Source organism: Anthonomus grandis, chromosome 12, assembly GCF_022605725.1.
Source record: "Anthonomus grandis grandis chromosome 12, icAntGran1.3, whole genome shotgun sequence".
Taxonomy (NCBI): Eukaryota; Metazoa; Arthropoda; class Insecta; order Coleoptera; family Curculionidae; genus Anthonomus; species Anthonomus grandis.
The window spans coordinates 20,183,550-20,206,395 of NC_065557.1; the positions used below are offsets into that span (position 1 = coordinate 20,183,550).

The 22,846-nt window shown below is 33.1% G+C and overlaps 4 protein-coding genes across 5 annotated transcripts; all 4 read right to left on the reverse strand.

The window, feature by feature from the left end:
• Positions 1–3,423: 3,423 nt before the first annotated feature.
• LOC126743403 (uncharacterized) lies at positions 3,424–12,708 on the reverse strand. 2 transcript variants are annotated; one of them, XM_050450482.1, is made up of 5 exons: positions 12,538–12,708; positions 12,033–12,259; positions 6,000–6,164; positions 4,637–4,890; positions 3,424–4,580 (listed from the first exon to the last, which is right to left on the reverse strand). In XM_050450482.1, the coding sequence occupies exons 4-5, from the start codon at positions 4,832–4,834 to the stop codon at positions 3,552–3,554; spliced, it is 1,227 nt and encodes a 408-aa protein (XP_050306439.1). In that variant the 5' UTR covers positions 4,835–4,890; positions 6,000–6,164; positions 12,033–12,259; positions 12,538–12,708; the 3' UTR covers positions 3,424–3,551. The 2 variants fall into 2 exon arrangements, with proteins under 2 accessions (XP_050306439.1, XP_050306438.1); XM_050450481.1 differs by lacking the exon at positions 6,000–6,164.
• Positions 12,709–13,389: 681 nt separating this feature from the next.
• LOC126742819 (uncharacterized) lies at positions 13,390–14,004 on the reverse strand. The gene has a single exon (XM_050449623.1). It carries the CDS (start codon positions 14,002–14,004, stop codon positions 13,390–13,392), a length of 615 nt encoding a protein of 204 aa, XP_050305580.1.
• Positions 14,005–18,222: 4,218 nt separating this feature from the next.
• Positions 18,223–19,026, reverse strand: LOC126742820 (tigger transposable element-derived protein 6-like). The gene has a single exon (XM_050449624.1). It carries the CDS (start codon positions 19,024–19,026, stop codon positions 18,223–18,225), a length of 804 nt encoding a protein of 267 aa, XP_050305581.1.
• An 835-nt stretch (positions 19,027–19,861) lies between these two features.
• LOC126742821 (uncharacterized) lies at positions 19,862–20,907 on the reverse strand. Its single transcript, XM_050449625.1, has 3 exons — positions 20,889–20,907; positions 20,404–20,482; positions 19,862–20,351 (listed from the first exon to the last, which is right to left on the reverse strand). The coding sequence occupies exons 1-3, from the start codon at positions 20,905–20,907 to the stop codon at positions 19,862–19,864; spliced, it is 588 nt and encodes a 195-aa protein (XP_050305582.1).
• Between the last annotated feature and the right edge of the window lie 1,939 nt (positions 20,908–22,846).

The window sequence follows — 22,846 nt, forward strand, 5'->3', positions numbered from 1 at the left end:
TAAAAGTTTAGATAGTAGGTCTTGTATATCTTGTATAGTCATTTTAACCAGCTCGTCCATTCTGCAAGCTCCGGAAATTCCAAATATTACAGCTACCTACAACAATAAATAAGCAAGTAAAGAATTTAAATATAATTTGAAGTTTTGTAAGTTACCTTAATCATTAAATATTCCTTATCTAAAGCTTCCTGAATAAATTTGTTTATTTCTTCTTTAGTTAAAATCTTGGATTTTTTTGGCTTCTATGTGCTTGCCGTTTCAGGAATGCCCGAAGTTTTGAATATTTAGATATATCCACATCACGTCTAATTGCAAGGGTTGCCTTCAGTATTGAATAATTGGCCCATAAAGTTGAAGATTTCATCCTGGAACCAAGCTCCAAGAAGTATGCCATTACAACATTTTCCGAGAAAGAAGTTACATTTTTATTCGTACGGTAGTCCATGAAGCGGTTGTATGCATAGTTATACTTATTTCTAGATTTTACTGGTAATGATGATGCATTCACTGCCTCCGTGAGTTCTGGGGGCGTTCCAGAAATGGAACAGTCATCATCACTCATCATTTTACACGTTACTTTGGCTTTTTAAAACGTTAAAAAATCAACACTTTGGAAAGACGCCACAAATAAACTTTTCACTCGTCAAGTTTGACAATTTAAAATGATGTACTTCATTTTCGTAGTTACGAAACGATGTTTCAGGGCTTCTTTTATTTAAGGGAAAAATAATAATGTTAATTTGAAATTTTTAACATGATTAGTAATAATTTACCGTAATTTTAATGATTCCCAATTTTCGGAAAAATAGTATGTAGACCTCGTAGGAAAAGCCACATTCCCGGACTCCGTATTTTTATGATCGCCCGGGAATGTTAAGCTTTTCCTACTAGGGATGCAATATACTATTGCCTAGGGGGAATATATTTTTTTAGCTTATATTTTTAAGACGCAAACAGGCAGCTTTAAATTTTATTTTAATATGAGGCTCAAAAGTAATGCCATTATCTATAATAATACCGACATTTTTTGCTTGGTTATAATAAGTAAAATTTTATTACCTGAAACGCTAATATTTAAACTATGTTCAATATGTCTTCTGATTTTTACGTCCTAGCACTATATCTTGCGTTTTCGCGGAATTTAATTTAAGATTGTGGTCTCTTGCGAAGGTTTCAATACTTTTTACATCAAATATGAGAGAGTTTTGCGTTGGTTGAATATTTTCCTTATTTATTGGTATAGAGATTTGCGAAGAGAATTAAATAGAGCATTTTAAACAAACACTTAAAAAAAGGTTTTTTGTAATTATTTTTGATACCTAAAAATATTTTAATAGTTAACAGTAGTCTTTCTAAACGACTTTCAAAAAGTAAAAAGGAACTTTAAAAAGTAGTTTATACTTGGAGCGATAAATGGTTTTAAAATACCAAAAAATTGGCAAAGTGTATAAATTCGCAAAAGTTTGTAATCGCTTTAATAAATTATTAATTTTGCTGCATTATATTACAGTAAATAAGACGTATTTACAGTAATATATTGATAGTCCGATTTATTTGAAAATAAAATGTTAATGTAAGCAGATTGAATTAATTATTTCACAAGAAAAAGCAAATATAATACATATGTAAATTAAAAAATGAACACAAATTTCTCGTTAATCAAGCAAGCTAAGCAAGTTTTTTTTTCTTAAATAAAACGTTTAAAACAAAGCAAGAAATGAAGAGATTTTTACTAAGCCTTCCAAAAAATTTAATTTTTACTCTTGGCTTATTGGTGCCGCAATTGACCGCTTTAATATGTAAAAAAGTATTATTACCGATTAAAATTAATTGGGCCAAAAAATATATATTCTTTGCATATATTTGTATCTATGTCACGAACCTTTGGGCAAAAACCATCGATTTGGTTTTCTTCCCGAAATTGCATAGAATATACGTTTTGTGTCATGAGCTTTAGTACCTTTACAATATACAATTGATTTTCATAAAATGTGGCATAGAATTTTCCTTTTTTTAATTTTTGAACTTTAACCTTTCATTGTGGATGCGTCAAAGCTTCTAAATCGTCTTTAAACTGGTCACAGATATCCATTTGATAGTCGCTATTATCGTCACTTTTTTACAGTTTGCTTGCAAGATTAAAGAGAGACTTTAAATTAATGCTGGTATCGGAGCTGCTTTTTGATGATAGACAATTAAATTTGCTACTAGAACTCGGTCAACAAAAAAGACCAATATTCTCTTGCCTTTTCTCAAAATTCGTATCTTTTTTTCATCTTTTGTATCATACATATAAAGCTAGTTGTTAAAAATTCCATCTTCGTAATCATCATCTTTACTGCTTATATCCACAAATCGTAGGTCTTCTTCATTTACATTTTGCGGTATTGCAAACTATCTTGAATGTCTCTCCAATTTGTCGCATTGTAATAATACATCTTTAAGTGCGCTTTTAACCGTACTCTGAATTTTGCCTTCATCCAGAGGTTCAGTTTCAATTTGACCACTGTCCTTGATTTTTTGTCCTCGTTCTCTAAGAAATATAAAAGTACCTTGCATATAATAATATTAATCGTCCTAATTCTTATTATTTGATATAAAATATCTTTTAGACTAAAATTAATAACGGTTGAGAAGATATATGTCATTGAACGATTAATTCTAAAAAGTTTTTCGCAACTTTGGCTATTATAAAACCAAGGAAGAAACATTTTGTTATTCAACATTTCTTTTTTGAATAACTGCAGAATTTAAATAAAATTATGAGCATTAAACTCTATTGAGACATAACAGTTGTCGGTAATAAAATTGTTTTTTATTGACAACTCTAATAGTTAATAAATAATCAACTTAATAGCACTTTGCACTTACTCAAAAGCCGCCAATTATCTTTCTTATCTTCTTAGAACAATATAAGGTTAGAAAAATTAAAAATGTAAGGTTATAGTCGCCTCAAGGGTTTACACTCTACGCGCAATTGCGCTGGCACATATAAGCCAAGATGTCCATGGACTTCCCTGGAATTCCTTGAACGTCCGTTCGTTGAACACCCTTGTTTAATACGGAAACTAAATGTTATGTTTGTAGATATAATTGTGTCATAGCATTAACATACTAATAGTATAGGATATTATTATATATTAATGTTAACTATATTTATATACATATATATTTTATTATGTATTTATACATATTAAAATATATATATTATTTACTATTGTCGGTATACTCAGTATAAAATCAATATTTTGCGCTTTTTAAGTAAGTTCCGTTACGGATCAACATTTACATTTCTTACATTTTCTTGTTAAAACCGAAGTCAGATGGAATATTTAGTGTTCCTAAAAATAGCACCGAGTGGACCGAGTAATACGCGATACACAACTAAAGATAGGACAAGTCGCAGCTTAGTTATGTATTTTATTGGAAAATAAATCTTTGTTCGGGTTTTCTTTTTGTCGTTAATATTTAAAACTATTCATATGATTAGATTACATTAATGAACCGGATACACAAAGTTATTTTAAGAATTAATAAAACAACGCGTTTTTTTATGAAAGTTCTATTGCTTGGGTAAAGTTTATTAGGTTACACAATACAACAAAAGCTTTATCTATAATTTTTATATCATCAGTGGTGGACAACATGGTTATTGGAATAGGACCTTGTAAAATATGAAATTTATTTTTAATAGATGTTATGACTTTTTGCATATGCATTCTCACTTGTGTTAGTTTACTTATAGGCTCTACTGGAAAAGGAACAAGTTGGTTATTTTCCTTGGTAAAGGCAGAATTAAACAATTTGGGCTTGGAGGCGATCATTAAAGAATCTGATAACACAATATCATCCTGATTTATTTTATCTAGGAAACCGGATAATTCAAGTACTTCTTTATCAGATATTTCACCTCCCCATGCTTTACTTATGAAAATAACTTTTCCTTGTACAGTTATCCCAATTAAAACTTTTATAAAGTTACTTTTTTGATATTTAGCTATACTTAGTACTTGATTTTTATGACTTAATAGTTGTTTATCAATAGTTACTTCTGGACAATCAACAATAATTGTATTTCTATCGTGAAATATTTCTTGAAAACATGATGGTTCGTTTTTACAATTGGATTCCTCATCCTGCCATAATAAAAGATCTTTAAAATGCTGATACATCGCAGATATTATAACGTTAAAAAAATTAGAACTTTCTGTTTCCGATATACCAAAACGATATGCTATATCTTTAAACTGTAAATTAAGTTTTAGTTTAATTATTGTCAATAAAAATTGCTGAAATGGATCTAACATATCTTTAGAACATACCGGAATAACATTTTTTATCTTTTCAAAACAAAACTTTAAAAAAGAAAAGGGTAAACCAGTGTAGTACACACACTTTTCCTCGTCATTCTGCAGTGATTCATAAGATAAAACTTGTGATTTATTTAGCTGCCTCAATAAACTATCAATTGTTGATTTTGAAATATATAAGGCTTCGGTTACTTCATTTAAATTATTTACAGTCAAATCTGTTTGCGTTGCTACACCACCTTCCTCAGAACTTTCCTCATCACTGTCTTCCTAAATAATAATAAAGATATAAAATATAATACTAAAATTATTACCAGTGATCATACCACGATTAAAATATTTTCGATTTCTTCTAATACCTCTTGCGTTTTACCATCTTCCAAAACCTCAGTTTTTTCTAGGTAGATTTTTCTTTCTGGTGACAATTTACTATCACATTTCCCTTTCTTATTTTGTATCCATTCTAAATTGTGAACATCAATGAAATCTTTTCTTTTATGTGACGATTTAGTATGACATTCCATATGTTGATTCGGTATCCAATCAGGATTATTAATATCCAATAGGCCTGCTGGTTTTCCTAAAATTGATTTATTGTTTACAAATAGATATAGACTGTCAAGAGTATTACCATAAAACAGTGTCTATTCCAAGTTAATAGTAAGACGTATATTTTTATTATTTTACAATTAATATAAGACTATGAAATAGTATTAAGAATTACAATTTTTTTTAATATTTCTAATTATAATGAATTAGTGCTTCTAAACGTTTTTTTCTTAATATGCTCAATTTAAGAATTATTTTGTAGTAAATAAATTAGCATTAAATAAAAAGACAATAAAAATAATAACTTAATAATACATACTTTATTGTTTTATAAGAAATTGTATATAAAGAAGTCATTATTGAATTAGAATTTTCTATTAAGAAATAAACAGATATTGGACAATGTGTCCCAGATAAGGATGTCTGTCGTGGGAAAATGTCAAAATCATTTTATTGAGATTATTGATATAGTATTTTTGAACTTTGTTCTTGCGTTCTCAGTTTTTTTTCTCTTCTTTTCTGTTGCAAAATGGAACGTGCTTTTTTACCTGAGGAATTTCATATGTTATATTTTCTGCTACAGCAACGCCGTTGAAGCTCATCGTATGTATTTAGATAATTATCCAGAGAGAAAACAACCCAGTACAAAAATTTTTGGACAATTGGCTTCAAATCTTAAGTATTGTAAAGAAATAAGCCATGCAATGAAGTAAAAGAAAATAATGTAGTATTAGTTGTAACTGGAAATCCGGAAATATATGTTAGAAAAATTGACAATATGAGTCAATACTCAGAATCTTTCAAGGCCTCAGACTTCGTGACGACGAAGGGCGAAAAACATTTTGTGAATGGTACACCAGGAAGTGTCAGAAAGATGAAACATTTCCCCATAGGATTATCTGATCGAGAGTATGGTTACAAATAACGAAATTTCTAACCAAAGAAATGCCCGTTATTGGACAGCCGACAATCCCCGATTACACCGAATAAGTAGACATGCAACGCCGTTTTGGTTTTAATATGTGGATTGGAATTTTTGGAACAGATTTAATAGGCCCCTTTTTTACAACAATTCCCTTTCCTCGGAGCATTAACGCAACTTATTAGAAAGCGATTTGGAAAAGTCCTTGGACAACTTACCGCTTGCAAAAGTTATAAACTGTTGGTTTCAGCAGGATGGTGCTCCCGCGCTCAATGTCTAATCACTTCAGTGGCCAGCTCGTTCAACGGACATAACTCCTTTTGTCTTTGAATCTGAGGATCAGCTGAGGAGGATAGTTCTTGAAGCGTTCGAGAGCATTATACCTGATACGTTAAAAAGTGTTTTAAATTTTACAGCTAGAAGATGTTATCTGTGTTTGGAGAATAATGGTAATTTGTTTGAACGTTATGAGTAATATTAGCCTATCCCACCATAATATACTTAACGCCATCATTTCACCACCTACTACACCCAAAAATTTAGAATTCAATAAAAACTCATTTTTTCCAATTGAAATATTGTAGAATCATAATGTGTACATCGTCGTTGTTATATTGTATATACAGCGTTGTATTCCTAATAAAAATAGCTTGCTTTTTTTATGTGTCATGCAAAAAAATAAAGTTGATGATGTTTACGGAAAACCTCTCAACGATGTTTTGTAGAACTTAAAAAGTAGCCATGGGCGAGTACCTTTTGTTTTTCCATATCTCTTTAAATAACGTCAGGTAAAAATAAATTCGAAATCCGCAAATTTTGGGTTTTTAGGCATATTTCCGCAACTACTCGGAATTTTAAAACTGTCTAAACGGCATATTGTTAGGCTTGGAAATGTGCAATTTTTTTTAATTTAACCTTCTTCGTATCTCGCAAGTATCTCTTTTGTTTTCCAAGATCCCCATGATAGAAATCCTTATCTTGGACACACTGCATAATGACCAAACATAGATTTTATAACAGAGAAGCAGGTAAACTTTTAACAGAAACTAAATAGAGGTTTAAAAATTGTTCAGGCAATCCACCACCATCACCAAAAAACAAAATACATATTTCAATTTGGAAAATTGATCAGATTTGATTAGTTAGGACAATCAGACTTCTATACTATAAACTATAACTTCTATACCTCTTTTAAGCAAATAATTAATATTTCAAATGACAAATCTTTACAATTCAGACCAAATACCCTTACATTGTTCAATTTTAAAAACTTAAATAATATTTTTCGTTATGTTTTAAAATTGATTTAAATTTTAGTTATGAAGATATCAATAGTAACTGGTAGTACTTAAAATAGACATCCTGTATATTAGGACAATAATATAATAATAATAATAATAATAATAATAATAATAATAATAATAATATTAATATTAATAATAATAATAATAATAATAATAATAATAATAATAATAAAATAACTGGAAAATGCCTGCCCAATAACAGGAAACAGTTGCAAAACAATGAAAAATGTAGTAAAAAAAAACACAGTTATCCAAAAAATTAGAATAAATAACTATTAATATGATATAAAAACCCAATTATTAAAGTTTAACAAAATAATCACATATTCAATAAAATTAAATTAAATTAACTGCAATATACCTACTAACTATAACTTAAACACATGGGTCTTAATCCCAAGAGTAATGATCCACCAAGATATCGACAATCACATGAACCGGAGAGAAATTTATATCGCACATGTGATAGATCCGATTAAATATAGCGCATATTGTATATAGTGGCGATTTTAACAGGATGTTAGTATGAGGCCTTTGCAGAAAAAATGTTAGGGGATGTCTAGCAGTAAGCCTAGGCACCATGAAACGTACACCAGAAAGAAGTACAGGACTATCAATGAATCCATTCAGTAACCCATGCAGGAATTTTACAGAGAAGATCATTCTTCATCTGAGATGTAATGGATGTAGATTGAAGCGTTCCAATAGTCGCCGATGATCAAACCCTCTTACCGGATATATGCCATCCTGCCTGAAGGCCAAAAACTTAGCAAATGTACGCTGAACAGATTCAATGAGACCAACATGATTCTGATAGAGCGGGTTCCATATAATGCAGCCAAACTCCAGTCTTGATCTCACAAAGCAACAGAAAAGCAGTCAATGTATATTCCAAAGTAAAACTCTGAGAACTTCTAATTATGAACCCAAGCCTTCTCAGGGCTGACTTGACTATGTTGTTGAAGTGTGGAACGAATGTAAATTCAGAGTCAAAGGTGATACCAAGATCAGTAATTTGCTCTAATCTACTCAAAATAGTATCATTAATAAAGTAATTAAAAAATAAGGGTGTTTTTGATCGAGAGTAACTTACCACACTACATTTAGCCGCATTCGAGCCTAACCTGTTAACAGCGCACCATACCTCCAATGTATTTAGACAGTTCTGAAGAAAAACACAATCCTCCAAACCATATACATTTAAATATAGCTTCAAATCATCGGCAAAAGCCAGCCTATGACAAGTGAGTGACTCAATCAAGTCATTTATAAAAAAACTAAACAGGAGCGGACCCAGGTTCGAGCCCTGTGACACACCCGACGTTACGTTAAAAAGTTTCGATTTAAAGCCCTCATATTTAACATATTGAGATCTACCAATCAAGGAGGAATGAAATAAATTAAATAATCTCCCTGAAAAACCATACTGAGTTAATTTATGAGTTAATATTTGATCTATCCGATCAAAGGCTTTTTGGAAGTCGGTATAAATAACATCGACTTGAGTATTAACATCAAGTGATTCACAGATGTGGCTACACAGACAGGATAAGTTAGTAACACAAGATCGCCCGCTAAAAAATCCATGCTGGTCTACAGAGATGAGTTCTTTTGCGTGAAATAGCGACCGATTCAGGATAATTTCGAAAATGTTTGAGAAGTTACAGAATAATGAGATTGGCCTGTAGTTCACGATTTGATCAGAGCTTTTAAAATAGGTATTATTTTAGCAGTCTTCCTAATTTCAGGAATTTGTTCTGTTGACAGTATTAAGTTGAAAATGTAGGTCAGCGGATCAGCCAGGACACCAATGCAATCTTTAACCAAGAAGCTAGGTACACCGTCTACACCAGATGTTAACTTATTTTTGAGTTTTTTACTAGCCAAAATAATCTGGGAAGCATCAACATTGGAAAATGTCAAAGTGAGGCACATTATCAGACGTCGAAGAATGGTTAATGACATTTGATTGTATAAATGCCTCACCAAAGAACAGTGCAAAAGCATCAACTATGTCTTGTGGGTCTTTAATTAACACGTCATCGGGTAGCCTCATCATACCAGGAATCCTGGTGCCAACCTTCTTAGAACCAATAAATATCCAAAAGCTAGATGGGTCCAAAGAAATATTCCTTTCGGTGTTTGATATATACAACTTATATTCATTGCGTATTTGTAATTTGATAAGGCGTCTAAGAGAATGGAATTTATTTTGAAAGAATGGAGAATTGTACATTTTAAAGTCCTTGAAAGCCTTTTCTTTCCTATAAATGTTCTTAATCAATTCTCGACAATAATAATTTGGAAATCTTCTTTTACGTTGCTGCTTAAGAGGAATGTGTGCTGCAGCTATGCCATTTAATATATCATATACGGCTCCACATGCATCATTAACGTTAGAGGATAAATACACAGTAGACCAGTCAGCTTCAAGGATCTAGTCATAAAGCAGATGGAAGTTGGCCTTTGTAAAGTTAAAAGAATGAGATAAGTTTTTATTAAGCTAAAAATTATGGACACGTTGGACTGAGACGGTAAAATCAATTTCCAGGGCAGGGTGATGCAAATCCTCCAAGACAAAAGGCACGTCACTACGCGAAACAGTACAGGTGAAGTTAGATAAAACAAGATCCATCAGTCTGTTATTATAGTTTAGGATGTGATTACACTGAACAAGATTAAAAGTGTTAGCAAAATTATTCACAGCAATTAGACTTTTGACTAACATGATTACCTGTAGGTAAGTTAATAGAGAAATCAGACACGTTAAAATGGCCCACTATTATTACATTATGGTTTAGCTTTGATATTAAAAGTGTAAACTGATACAGAAAATGCTCGAAAATTACAGATGTGATAGATGGTGGGATGTGCAAAACAATCATGTAAAATATCTGTAACCTAATAGTAAATTTACAGCCAACAACATCGATAGAGGGCGCAATAGTGTTGCAAAAATCAGACAAACTAATTTTTTCAGACACAATCTTTTTAGAAACTCCACAGAGAACTCCGCCACCACGTGTGGCAATAACGGATTCAAATTTTCGGTCCGACCGGTAAACATCATAAGTCTTTGGAAATATTTCACCACTAGATCTCTGGCCTCAACCATGTCTCGGTGATGCATATGGTGTGAAAATCCTAACCAATGGCGGCAAGAAAAAAAGTCTCGGTTTTAGTGTTAAGACCACAAACAATTTGATAAAAACAAGTTAAGTGGGCATCACTAGCATGTGAAAATAAAGGCGAATCTAGTTTTTTGCTACAATTCTGGGGGAATGTATTTTATAAAGATTATTTTTTCTTCCTCTTTGCGTCGCTTTAACTCTGATTTGACTGCCTTAAGCTCATTGCGCTGCCGAGGCCTCATGTCCGTCTTGATGAAGAATTTACCGACAGTCTTTAATTTGTTCTTCAAAACAAGCCTAACATCGTCTGTGCTACCAAGGATCACCCTAACAGCCTGACGCCCATTACGATTCGGCTTCCCAAATATATATAAATATATATAAATACTTTATATACATTTATATATATATTTTAATACTGAATATAAAATACCTGAAGTATAATAAATACCTGAGATTTATTTGACATACCCATTATTATGATCTAAATTGTTACTACAACTTCATAAAATGTTGTCTACTTTATTGGGTGTTGGGTTACTGTTTAAATAAATCAATAAAAAATAAATGTAGAAATCAATAATACATACCCTAATCATAGATAGGTGGGTAATATTTACTTTAATAGAAAAATTGCCGCTTTTAAATTAGGGAATTAGATTAGACGTTTGTCATATAAGTGTCATCATTAACTGACCAATTAATTTTATAACAATCATAAATCTTTTTTTGCAACTACATCCCCTGATCTGTGGCACTGGCAGAATAGAGCATTATTTTTATTAATATTTATAGATGTTGGGTAAGGGGCTAACACAGAAATGCTGAATATATGTCATTTGTATTTCTTATACCTAACTTTATCTTAATAATTAAGGCAAAGTTAGGTAGGAAAAAAATGCTGTATTAGGAGTAAGGTAAAACAATTACAATATTGTCACTAAAAAAATGTATTTCTATTTATTTTAATTATTTGTATTTATTTTAATTAATCCTGGTAATTAAAGTTCAGAGGCTATCTTTAATAATTATTCTTTGTAAACAGTGATTATTGACATGTCAACAATGTGTTATTTGTTTTAGAAAAATTTAGTAACACAAAATCACAGTACCAAAAATTAATACCATGGTTGACTCTGATGCTTTACTACTTTCTTCTATTGCATTTCAACTTAAAATTTTGTCAAAATTGGCTCTGGTTATTAGACCTCTGACCTATTAAATCAGAGCTGTTTTCATGTTTAGCTGACTTCAATGAAACCTCTACAAATAAAATATCTAGAATCTTCTGTGTTTTTTGAAATGTTAGTATTTCTAATGAGGTTGAATTGGTTCTTATCCATCAATTTTTCACACTAGATTTTTCCACACTAATCCCAAACTTAATAATACTGCTTTCTTGTTTGATGAACAACAATATCACAGGTAATAAAGATATTAAATAATAGATGACAGATATTTTTTACAGCCATTTTCTGCACTTTTCAGCCCATAACCTTACTTGGTTAAAGTTATCAGTTTTAAATTCAAATCTGGGTTTTCAATTATTTTCATTTTTAAAGGTATCTAAACGAGTAATACAAGGTAGAATATTATATACAGTAGTAATACTATATACAATATTATAATGAAGTAATGAATGTTAAAACTTCTTAGCATATTAAAGAAAGTAAATGTTTGTGTGCATTTAAGAAATAATAGTAAGTTTAATATTAAATATCAGGTACTGTAAAAGGTTGAAATTCATACCTGTTTTATGTAAATAAGTCTAGTTTCTTCTCTTCTATTATTTAGCATATAAATTTAGATAACTTACCATGTACAAAATGTTTGCCACAAACTTTACTGTGTTTTAACTTGGATTCAGTAAGATCACTTCGCCGTAAGGCTTTTATCCACTCTTCTCGTCTTTTTGCAGATATGAAATTTAAATGTAGGGCAGAGCTATAATTTAAAGCTTTGGGAACAGCATAAAAACACACATTATCTCTACCTCCTCTGCTTCCACAATTCAAAACAAGGCAGGTCACTGGCATTTTTTAGCTGAATAGAAACAAAGGGTATTTATTAAAAAATATATATATAACATTATACTTATATACTTATACTTATAAGAAGTTTTTTTAATTTTGAAGGGCAAAATATGGTTCATCCAAAAAAATTTTAGTTTGAAAACATTTTATAGACCATACCGTTTCTAATAATCAAAAAATGTTTTGGAAAATTGTTGGGTCTTAAATTGCTCAAGCACCCTTACAGAGCCTTTTTACTTATATTAACTTGTAGAATACTTTTTTCTTATAATAATTGAAACTACTTACATCATTCTTTAATGATGCAGGTTTATAGTTTATTTTTCTTAACACATATGCATACACCTTTTGAATTTGTAGATAACAGGAGTTTTAAATATATAAAATACTCATAAGCTGCAACCACAATTTAATTTCCAAATCTAGGCATTACTAAAATTGGACTTTTTAAGATAGGATAAATCGACTAGAAAAAAACAAAACGCATCAGTAAACATTAAAAACGAAAATAAACAAAGCAAATAAAAAGCATCAAGAAGACTGGATGGAGGACAGATAGCTTGCATGTGCTGAGCCATATTTAAGCGCCTTAAAGGGTGTCGCCCACTAGAGCGGAGCGCGCCGGAGCGTATGGCAGCGCGCCGGAAAGTACTTTTTATAATACATTGTTCTAAATGGGAGTCCGCTCACTTGTCGGAAGAGCACCAATCGGCAGCGCAACGAAGCGACCGGAATTCTATGTTGGGTATATTTTTCCGCTGCCGTACGCTGCCGATTGCGGTGCTACGCCGCGCGCTGGCTAATGTGCAATACGTAGCGACGTAATGAAAGGTTTTTTTATGAAAAAATAAATCGAGGATGGGTTGGCAAATGATATCAGGTCAAGGCTATCCTACATATTGATTAAGATCGATCTTAGTTTCGGATCTTATACTATAACTAAATACACATTTTACTGTCAGTATGTTCTTAATCCATTATTCCTCTGTTTATCATTGCATTTTGCCAAGGAACTGTACCCTCGGGGGAAGAAAAATAATTTGCAAATATATCCCTAACAGACATGGCCTCCATCGTTGCATTTCCTCCCACTCGTCGTAAATTTTGAAGATTATCATTGTTAAGGTTATTGTCAACTGATTACAATGAAATTAAAGAAGGCCTTAAAAAATTATGTAAACAACAGGTCGCTAAAATAACTTTGTCCACATGTTCGGGGCTCATTTTTAACCTCCTTTGATAAATCTTAAATACTTGTGTCAAAATTCCAAAAACATTTTCAGATAACCTTCTAGCTCGGCTCAAGCGATAATTAAAAGTTTTTTTTGATATATTGTTTTTAATTTGTGAACCAGGAAACGGTCGCAATGAATGCTTGTTTAAAAGGAATGCTTCATCGCCTACAATTACGTGAGGCACAATGATATTGGTTCCTAGAATACTTTTATCAGGAGGTATATTAAAAGAGTTCTGCAACAGTGCTTTTCCCATATTAGGAGAAGCAAATATTCCTCCATCACTGTTCTTTCCATAGGCACCTACATCTACACATATAAAACGATAATTGGCATCTACTAATGCCAGTAGAACGACACTAAACGTCTTTTTGTAGTTAAAATATAGCGAACCACTATTGGCAGGTGCTTCAATAATAACATGTTTGCCGTCGATGGCACCGATGCAATTGGGGAAATTCCATAGTTCGTAAAAGTCTTTTTCAACCGTTTTCCATGTTTCGTTTGTTGGGTTTGGCATGACAATAGTGCGTACTTTAGTCCAAATTATGTAACAAGTTGAATATACAATTTCTCTAACAGTGCTTTCTCCTAAGCGATACGAAAATGCAATAGATCTAAATGAATCTCCTGTAGCCAAGAATCTGAAAAGAAAAGTTTTTATATTTCAGCTTCAAAATGTAAAGATAAATGGAAAAAACTAAAAGACAATTTTCGCAAAGCCATTAAAGCTCGTAAAACAAAGAGTGGGGATGCTGCAAAAAAATTAGGCCCTGGAAGCTTGAACAACAGATGGCTTTCCTTCTTCCACACATCACTAAAAGACCTCAAACCTCAAACATACAAATAACAGAGGAAGAAACTGGAAATTCAAGTGAAGAGGATTCTTAGTCCAATATTAGTTTACCACCGCCCACTCCATCGACTACATCGACCTCATCAGCCCCTAAGAAAAAAATACAGAAATGTCGAAAACTAACAAAAAAATGGAAAGTTTTTAAAGCTGTCAATGAAGCTGAATTAGCAGCTTTATCTGAAAGACAACATGTACAATCAAATAGAGCTGAATATCCACCATATCCACTCTCATCTTTATCACGAACATCTCGTCAGCATTCAAATAACTTTCAAGATTCTGTGCTATTGGCAATACCTCAAACATCACCAGACATAAACCATCAATACTATTCCGAAACTTAACCATCATCATCATGTCAACAGACACAAGCACCACAATTTTCCGAGTATCTTACCAATTTACATAATTTAGATGATTCACACTAGTTGCCTGAACACTTATAAAAATAATTAGGAAATATTTTAATTTTATTTTTTTATTATAATATTAAAAATGTATTTTTTGAGTTTTTTTGCATATTGGAGGTGTACTTTTTTTGTTAATATTTTTTGTATGAGAATCAACAAGTTATTTTAGAAGGTTGCCTTTAACTTGCCTTAATTATCTGTTAAATTAAAGTTTAAAATTTTTTTTCTATTAAACCACTTAAACCTATTTTATTAACCACTTATTACCTATTTTTTAATGTAATTAACCTTAAACATACAGCTAACCTTTCTTCTGGACCTATAGCTTGACGAAATGACGTATTTTGTCTTTCTATTTCTGGTTTTAGGTAACCTAATACTTAATAGTTTCATGAATTGTCCATGCGTCATTCGGAAATACTGATGAAATTTAATTTCGTCTTCTATTAGATCAGGAAATAAAGTATAGAATTCACCCTCAGTCTTACGTTTTTTACATATATTATGTATCCAACATTTTCTTTTTCTTTTTTTTTCTGCTTCTTCGCACAAAGCAGAAATTATAAATACCTCTTCCTCATCGGAGGACAGCATTGTACAAACTGAAGAAACCCAGCTAGCCGCTCCGCGTCGCTTCGGTTTAGCGCGCTCTATGTGCATATGGTCAAGAAAATGCGCTCCGGCACGCTCCGCTCTAGTGGGCGACACCCTTTACTCGGTTGTCTTACGATATCTTAATGCTACCTCCACACTCTCGGCGAGTGTCTGCGAGACCAAGCGAGAGCGAGAGTGTAGTATGTGCGCTCGCCTCGTCTCGGCCTTCCGCGCCTTGTCTCGACATGTCTCGACTATTTGTCGGTTTTTCAGGCGCGGATCAAAGGAAGCATGAGGCGAGAGGTCGGGAGGTGCGAGCGTAGCGTACATACTCTCGTTTCTATCGTCTGCCGTCGTATTTGACGTCGTTCTGAAATTCTGTAGTTAGCTGGTACGACTTTTGCGAGTGTGTTATAGTTCTTTTGTTTTTTGGAAGTGGCTATTAAAAAAATGGCAGAATGGACTAACGAATTCACACTACAGTTCTTGGAAGAATATCAAGTGGAAGATGTGATATGGCACCCAAAACATAATTTCCATAAAGATAAAAAAAAAATTAATGATGCATGGGTTTGTTTAAGCGAGAAACTGAATATTCCTATACCAGTTTTAAAGAAAAAAAAGATTCTTTAATAGCTACATTTAGAAGCCATTTAAGAAAAAAAAGGAATCGATTAAATCTGGAGCTGGGGCATTGAGACTTATAAGCCTATATGGTTTGCTTTCAAAGTTATGGAGGCTTTTTTGGGAGGAGTGTGCCAATGCAAATCCACCATAAACACCTAAAATGTTGAGGTAAGATTAAAAAAACTTTTTGTTTTTATTAGCAACATAAAATAATACACCAAATTAAATATTTTACGTATTACAAAAATATGAAGTAAACTTTTCCCTTATTTAAGTTGCAGGTTGGGTTGATCTGCGGGGTATATTCTATAATGTACTAATAGCATTCTCTAATAGCACAAGTACTATCTACTCCTTGTCTCCAAGGAACCAGGTTGAATAATGGATCCATCATCATCTAGTATATCAAAGGTGCCAGTAGGGGCATAAGTCCGTTCTGATGTTTTACTTCTTCTCAGAAAGTTATGTAGTAATACACACGTCATAAAAGTGATACTTTATCTACTTCCAGTGATATTGCTTTTCTAAAAATGCGAAAGACTGATGCCAGTATCCCAAAAACATTTTCTACCACCACATGACTCGATGACAATTTTTGGTTATATATTCGTTTTGGTAAACCAAGTTCATGAGTGCCTGGATACGGTTTCTTAATATGAGTACTAAGTGCAAATGCTTTGACGCCCAAAAACACAACGGGTGCTTCTATATTTGAACCTGACAAAGGACAATGTTCTGGCAGATTAAGTTCGCTTGAGCAAATTTTTTCCCACAACAAACTATGCTTAAGTACGCCACCATCACTTATTCTTCCTTGACTTCCAATATCAGCAAAAGTAAAGCGAAAGTTACTGTCAACCAAAACTAAAAGAACTATGCTAAATGATCTTTTATAGTTGTAATATTCAGATCCGCTGTTAGCTGGGCATTGTATTATTATGTGCTTCCCATCGATTGCACCTACCCAGTGTGGAAATCTTCTAAATCCCTTTTCTATTGCCATTCATTCTTCTGCAGTTGAAGGCATCTGCAAGGAAAAATTATTTAAAATTTAATTTGTTACTTTGCAGTATTTTTATTAACTTTAAAAATGTCTAAATATTCTAGTTTTATCATTTATAGGAATAAAATACTGAAACCGAAGAACTGCAGAGTGTAGCTGACATGATATCTTAAACGATATCTTAAGCATTAAGGCACGTTTTCCTACAAATTTGCCAGTCGCTGGTACCGAGTCAATACACGACTATGAGTGTTCTCCAATAGGCGCCGCTTTACTCAATCGCTGGCAAAAAGAGAACGATAATTATTAGTAAAAAATCAGTGCTTTTAATGTTATTGCATTAACTGACCGCAAAAGAAATTCTATTATTATCATTGTTCACACTACAAAGTCAGAAGTGCAGGGCAAAAGAATTAAATATCTTCAAATCCAGGCAAGCAGAAGGATACCAGTCCATTTTAATAAAGAGACATCTTTATGAGTGTGAAACAAAATTTACGAAGTTCTTCCGTATTTCACGACATCAATTTAACTGTATACAGTGAACTCCGGTTATAACGTACCCTCTAGGGTGAATAAAATTAGTACTTTATAACCGGAGGTACGCTATAAAAGAAACCCATAAAAATAAATATGTAAAGATTTATTTGTTTTATTTAAAGGACTGAATTAACAAAAAATACATTCTAAGTATTAAATACAAAAAAATATATAATATTAATATGTAACATATAACATTGAAATAGGATACATATACATATGTAATCAAAATAAATCTGTACTATTTATTAGTTACGATTTTTCAAAAAAATAACATGTTATTTTTGTTTGCTGATTTTTTTTACACAATTTGAAATTCTCGATGTTCTTCTCAACTTTTAACGAGGCTTGTAAAATTGTATCATCAGATCCGTAATCAGTATAATGTAAGAAATTCGTAACAGTTTTAATTGCACAAAGTGCTTCACAATAACTTGGAATGGGTTCGTTTACTGGTCCATCATCATCGCCGCTTTCGTTATCGGAACTTAAATCATTCGTTGAACAGTTTCATTCTATAACTTCGGCAATAATGTAGCAATCCGTTAAGGTCTCCGTTGCTACCAGATTATCGTCGATGGTCGTAAAATTATCTATTTCAGAAAGATATTTTTCTACAGTAGTTACATCTTGGCAGTGATTTTGCAACCAATAACTTAGCGGAATATCCCAGTCATCATAATCATCCACTCTTTTATATTTCTCGTACTACTGATTCAGAGGCAAGTCATCATCTGAATCAAACTCCTCGATCGATTTCACTAGACCAGCATGTCGAAAGCAGTTTTGAATCGTTTTTTGTGAAACCTCATTCCAAGATTTGGCAATTATTTTTATCGAGTCTAGAATTGTTAGATTGAACGTTTCCTCACTATCCAATGCTTGAATTAGGCGATACATAAAATATCTACGGTAATAGGTTTTCAGGCATTTTATTATGCCTTGATCCATTGGTTGTATGACAGAAGTGCAAATAGGAGGCAAAAATTCTAATCTGATATTTGTCGGATCTACATTCTTTGGATGAGCTGCACAATTGTCCACTAGAAGCAAAATTTTTCTTTTTTGACGTCTTAGTTTTTCATCCCACTCTTTCAAATAATTAATAAAAATGTCTGAAGTCATCCATGCGCGTCTATTCGATTTATAAATAACAGGCAGGTTTTTAATATTTTTCATGCACCTCGGTCGTTCGTATTTACCAATGACAAGAAGTTTATATTTTTCAGTACCTGTCATATTTGCACAAACCCAAACGCTGTATTTTAGCTTTGATTGTTTGCCTCCCACACACTTTTCTCCTCTAAAGTTCAGTGTACGGTCTGGAGTCATCTTGTAAAATAGTCCGGTCTCATCCCCATTAAAAATATCTTCACAGCTGTAATTTTGTGCAATACCTGGCCATTTCTCGGTTAACCAGTTCATCACAGCTTCCCTGCTAACATCTCCTGCTTCACCGGACACTTTGCCGACATTGATGTTGTGACGACGAGCACTTAAAATCTCCACCATGTAATCCCTTAGATAAATCTTCCGCTTTTGCTTTTAAAAGTGGTCCACTTATAGGAATATTTTTGGTTCTTCTCACCTCAAACGATCGAATAAGAGCTTGATCCACATCTGGGCGTACGGGATTCCTAATTTTCTTAATTCTTTGCGATTTATTTTCACTTGCTTGCTTGATTTTTTTACGATTGCTCCAAATTGTAGAAACTGTTGTTTTTGCCATATTTTTCCTTCTCGCAATTTCCGATTTGTTAATACCACTTTCAATACTTTTAATGATGTCTATTTTTTCTTTCAAATTTATAGCTCTGCGCTTATCCGTCATTTTGCCAAAAAAACTACTAAAACTCGTACTCGCACAATAACACGCAATGTCCAGTCTAAAACTACCGGTCATCTCATTTTGCATGTTCTATAAAAATTCTCAGAGTCGAGAACTGGAAATCCCCGGCAGCCTCGGTGCCAACGCGCGACGACAGAGAAACTTGTCAGTATCGATTAATGGGAATCCTCGATAGAGGTGGAAAATTACTCTGCTTATAACGTACCCTTGTACGTTACAACCGGAAAATTACTGTCAATCGGGCAAAAATATTAAACGTTACAGCCGGAGTTAAAATTTTAGTTAGTACGTTATATCCAGTAAAATGACAAGACTATTTGGGCGGGTTCCGAATTATAAGTACCTAATAACCGGAAGTACGTTACATCCCATGTACTTTATAGACGGAGTACCCTGTATTAAATTTAATTAAAAGTGATATTACAATTAATGCTTGCAATCGTGTCAAGGGTCCTATAACATTATCTGAGAAATTGGCAGTAATATTAAGGTAAGTAGCTACCTGAATTTCATCTCTAAAATGTTGTACCTGTAATTAATGTAATTACCCAAAGTATTCTGGAAATGCAGTAACTGTAGTTCTGCATCTGAAATTATTCGGAAAATCTTACTTTTTGTTTCGGCTTTTAACGGGGGTGGAAAAGTTTTTATAGTCGTTGCAAAGCTCTTGAAAAGTAAATCGATTTCATCTTCGGGAGCTGCAGGTTGCATAGAAAGAGACGCAGTAATCTGTTTAATTAGATAGTCTGATGCATCATTATTTTTTTGTGTGTGTTTGAGTATATCAAAGCAAATATCTTTCGATCTTTTTGAAGCTTGACGTTCGGCACCGTAGTCCTTTTGTTTTAAATCGGAAGTAGAAATGTTTTCAATAGTGTCTCTAGACTCCGAATTTATTATCTCATCATGCATAGCTTCATTATTAGAGTTGCTACTATTAATTTCTTTAATATGATCATTTTTTTCACTTGCATTGCTGGTAAGAACACTACAATAAAACATATTAGACATAAGATATTACGTAAGAACTTTTTACTTACCGTCGTTCATGTTCCACCGCCTCTAGAAAACTTAACTGCTCCAATAAAGCATTTCTTTTTTTTCCAAGGCTAGCACTTCCTGTTATTTGTGTATCTTTTTTTTATTTATAGTTTCTAAATAGTTACCTGTACTAAATTATATACAGAAGAATTTATTTGTTATTGGTTCCTTGCTACTGAAGAGTCATTCAGATCTTTGGCGTTCGCATTTCGAATAAGTCATAACATGCACTGGTTAAAAATACAGCAGCCGATAATTCAGTTAATTTACCAAGTGATTTGCCCCTGAAAGCTTCTATTAGCACTAGCACTATTCAGGAAAGTTATTTAGCTTCCAAAACAGTGCAGCCAATATAGACAAGTATGGATATTTAAAATAGATTAATATTCTTGATACACCAAATTTTGTATAATTACAGATCTGATCATTCATCTGAGATTAATAGTTCATTTACAGAAACCGTGGGGTCTAGGTCAACAATTACTATTTCTCGTCCAAGCCATTTTAGTTCAACTGCCACACATTCCCTGCCTCCGCTAAGGAAAAGGTAAAAATGTACTCAAAATAGACATACTAATATTCATTACATACATTGTTCAATTCTTTCTCTAAGTACAAATAAGAGTTTTATGCCATGTATGGCAGTTCTTTATTTAAAAGTGAATCGAGAGAACTGTCACATTGGAGCAACGTATTGTTGTACTTGAAGAAACCCTGCATAACTTGCCTGCTCTCTCAGCAGATTACAGCTGTCGGGCGTCTACTACGCCTATTTCCGCTCCTAGCACGAGTGTCACGCCCGCACCAATCGACGAAGCCATCCTAAGTGAGCTGCATGAGCGCCAGAAAAGGGCCAACAACAATATACTTTTTAACTTTGATTTGAAAGAAGGCAGAGCTGATGTTGTCCAGACTAAGAAGCTGCTGACTGACTTGTGCGAAACTACCGTCAATGTGCTGGCTGTTAGTAAATTTGGGAAGCCGAATCGTAACGGGCGGCAGGCTGTTAGGGTGATACTTGGTGGGACATACGATGTTAGGCTTGTTTTGAAGAACAAATTGAAGACTGTCGGTAAATTCTTCATCGAGACGGACATGAGGCCTCGGCAGCGCAATGAGCTTAAGGCAGTCAAATCGGAGTTAAAGCGATGCAAAGAGGAAGAAAAAATAATCTTTATAAAATACATTCCCCCAGAATTGTAGCAAAAAACTAGATTCGCCTTTATTTTCACATGCTAGTGATGCCCACTTAACTTGTTTTTATCAAAATGTTCGTGGTCTTAACACTAAAAGCGAGACTTTTTTTCTTGCCGCCATTGCTCAGGATTTTCACACCATATGCATCACCGAGACATGGTTGAGGCCAGAGATCTAGTGGTGAAATATTTCCAAAGACTTATGATGTTTACCGGTCGGACCGAAAATTTGAATCCGTTATTGCCACACGTGGTGGCGGAGTTCTCTGTGGAGTTTCTAAAAAGATTGTGTCTGAAAAAATTAGTTTGTCTAATTTTTGCAACACTATTGCGCCCTCTATCGATGTTGTTGGCTGTAAATTTACTATTAGGTTACAGATATTTTACATGATTGTTTTGCACATCCCACCATCTATCACATCTGTAATTTTCGAGCATTTTCTGTATCAGTTTACACTTTTAATATCAAAGCTAAACCATAATGTAATAATAGTGGGCCATTTTAACGTGTCTGATTTCTCTATTAACTCACCTACAGGTAATCATGTTAGTCAACAGTCTAATTGCTGTGAATAATTTTGCTAACACTTTTAATCTTGTTCAGTGTAATTACATCCTAAACTATAATAACAGACTATTGGATCTTGTTTTATCTAACTTCACCTGTACTGTTTCGCGTAGTGACGTGCCTTTTGTCTTGGAGGATTTGCATCACCCTGCCCTGGAAATTGATTTTACCGTCTCAGTCCAACGTGTCCATAATTTTCAGCTTAATAAAAACTTATCTCATTCTTTTAACTTTAGAAAGGCCAACTTCCATCTGCTTTATGACTAGATCCTTGAAGCTGACTGGTCTACTGTGTATTTATCCTCTAACGTTAATGATGCATGTGGAGCCGTATATGATATATTAAATGGCATAGCTGCAGCACACATTCCTCTTAAGCAGCAACGTAAGAGAAGATTTCCAAATTATTATTGTCGAGAATTGATTAAGAACATTTATAGGAAAGAAAAGGCTTTCAAGGACTTTAAAATGTACAATTCTCCATTCTTTCAAAATAAATTCCATTCTCTTAGACGCCTTATCAAACTACAAATACGCAATGAATATAATTTGTATATATCAAACACCGAAAGGAATATTTCTTTGGACCCATCTAGCTTTTGGAATTTTATTGGTTCTAAGAAGGCTGGCACCAGGATTCCTGGTATGATGAGGCTACCCGATGACGTGGTAATTAAA

Coding starts and splice junctions, on each gene's coding strand:
- LOC126742820 (XM_050449624.1), bottom strand. CDS start 19,026: ATGGTGGAGATTTTAAGTGCTCGTCGTCACAACATCAATGTCGGCAAA.
- LOC126742819 (XM_050449623.1), bottom strand. CDS start 14,004: ATGCCAAACCCAACAAACGAAACATGGAAAACGGTTGAAAAAGACTTT.
- LOC126742821 (XM_050449625.1), bottom strand. Junction 20,352..20,403: donor GCGGTGGAACATGAACGACG/GTAAGTAAAAAG, acceptor GTTTTATTGTAG/TGTTCTTACCAGCAATGCAA.
- LOC126743403 (XM_050450481.1), bottom strand. CDS start 12,252: ATGCCAGTGACCTGCCTTGTTTTGAATTGTGGAAGCAGAGGAGGTAGA. Junction 4,891..12,032: donor TGGCAAACATTTTGTACATG/GTAAGTTATCTA, acceptor AATCAATTTTAG/GAAAACCAGCAGGCCTATTG. Junction 4,581..4,636: donor TCGAAAATATTTTAATCGTG/GTATGATCACTG, acceptor ATTATTATTTAG/GAAGACAGTGATGAGGAAAG.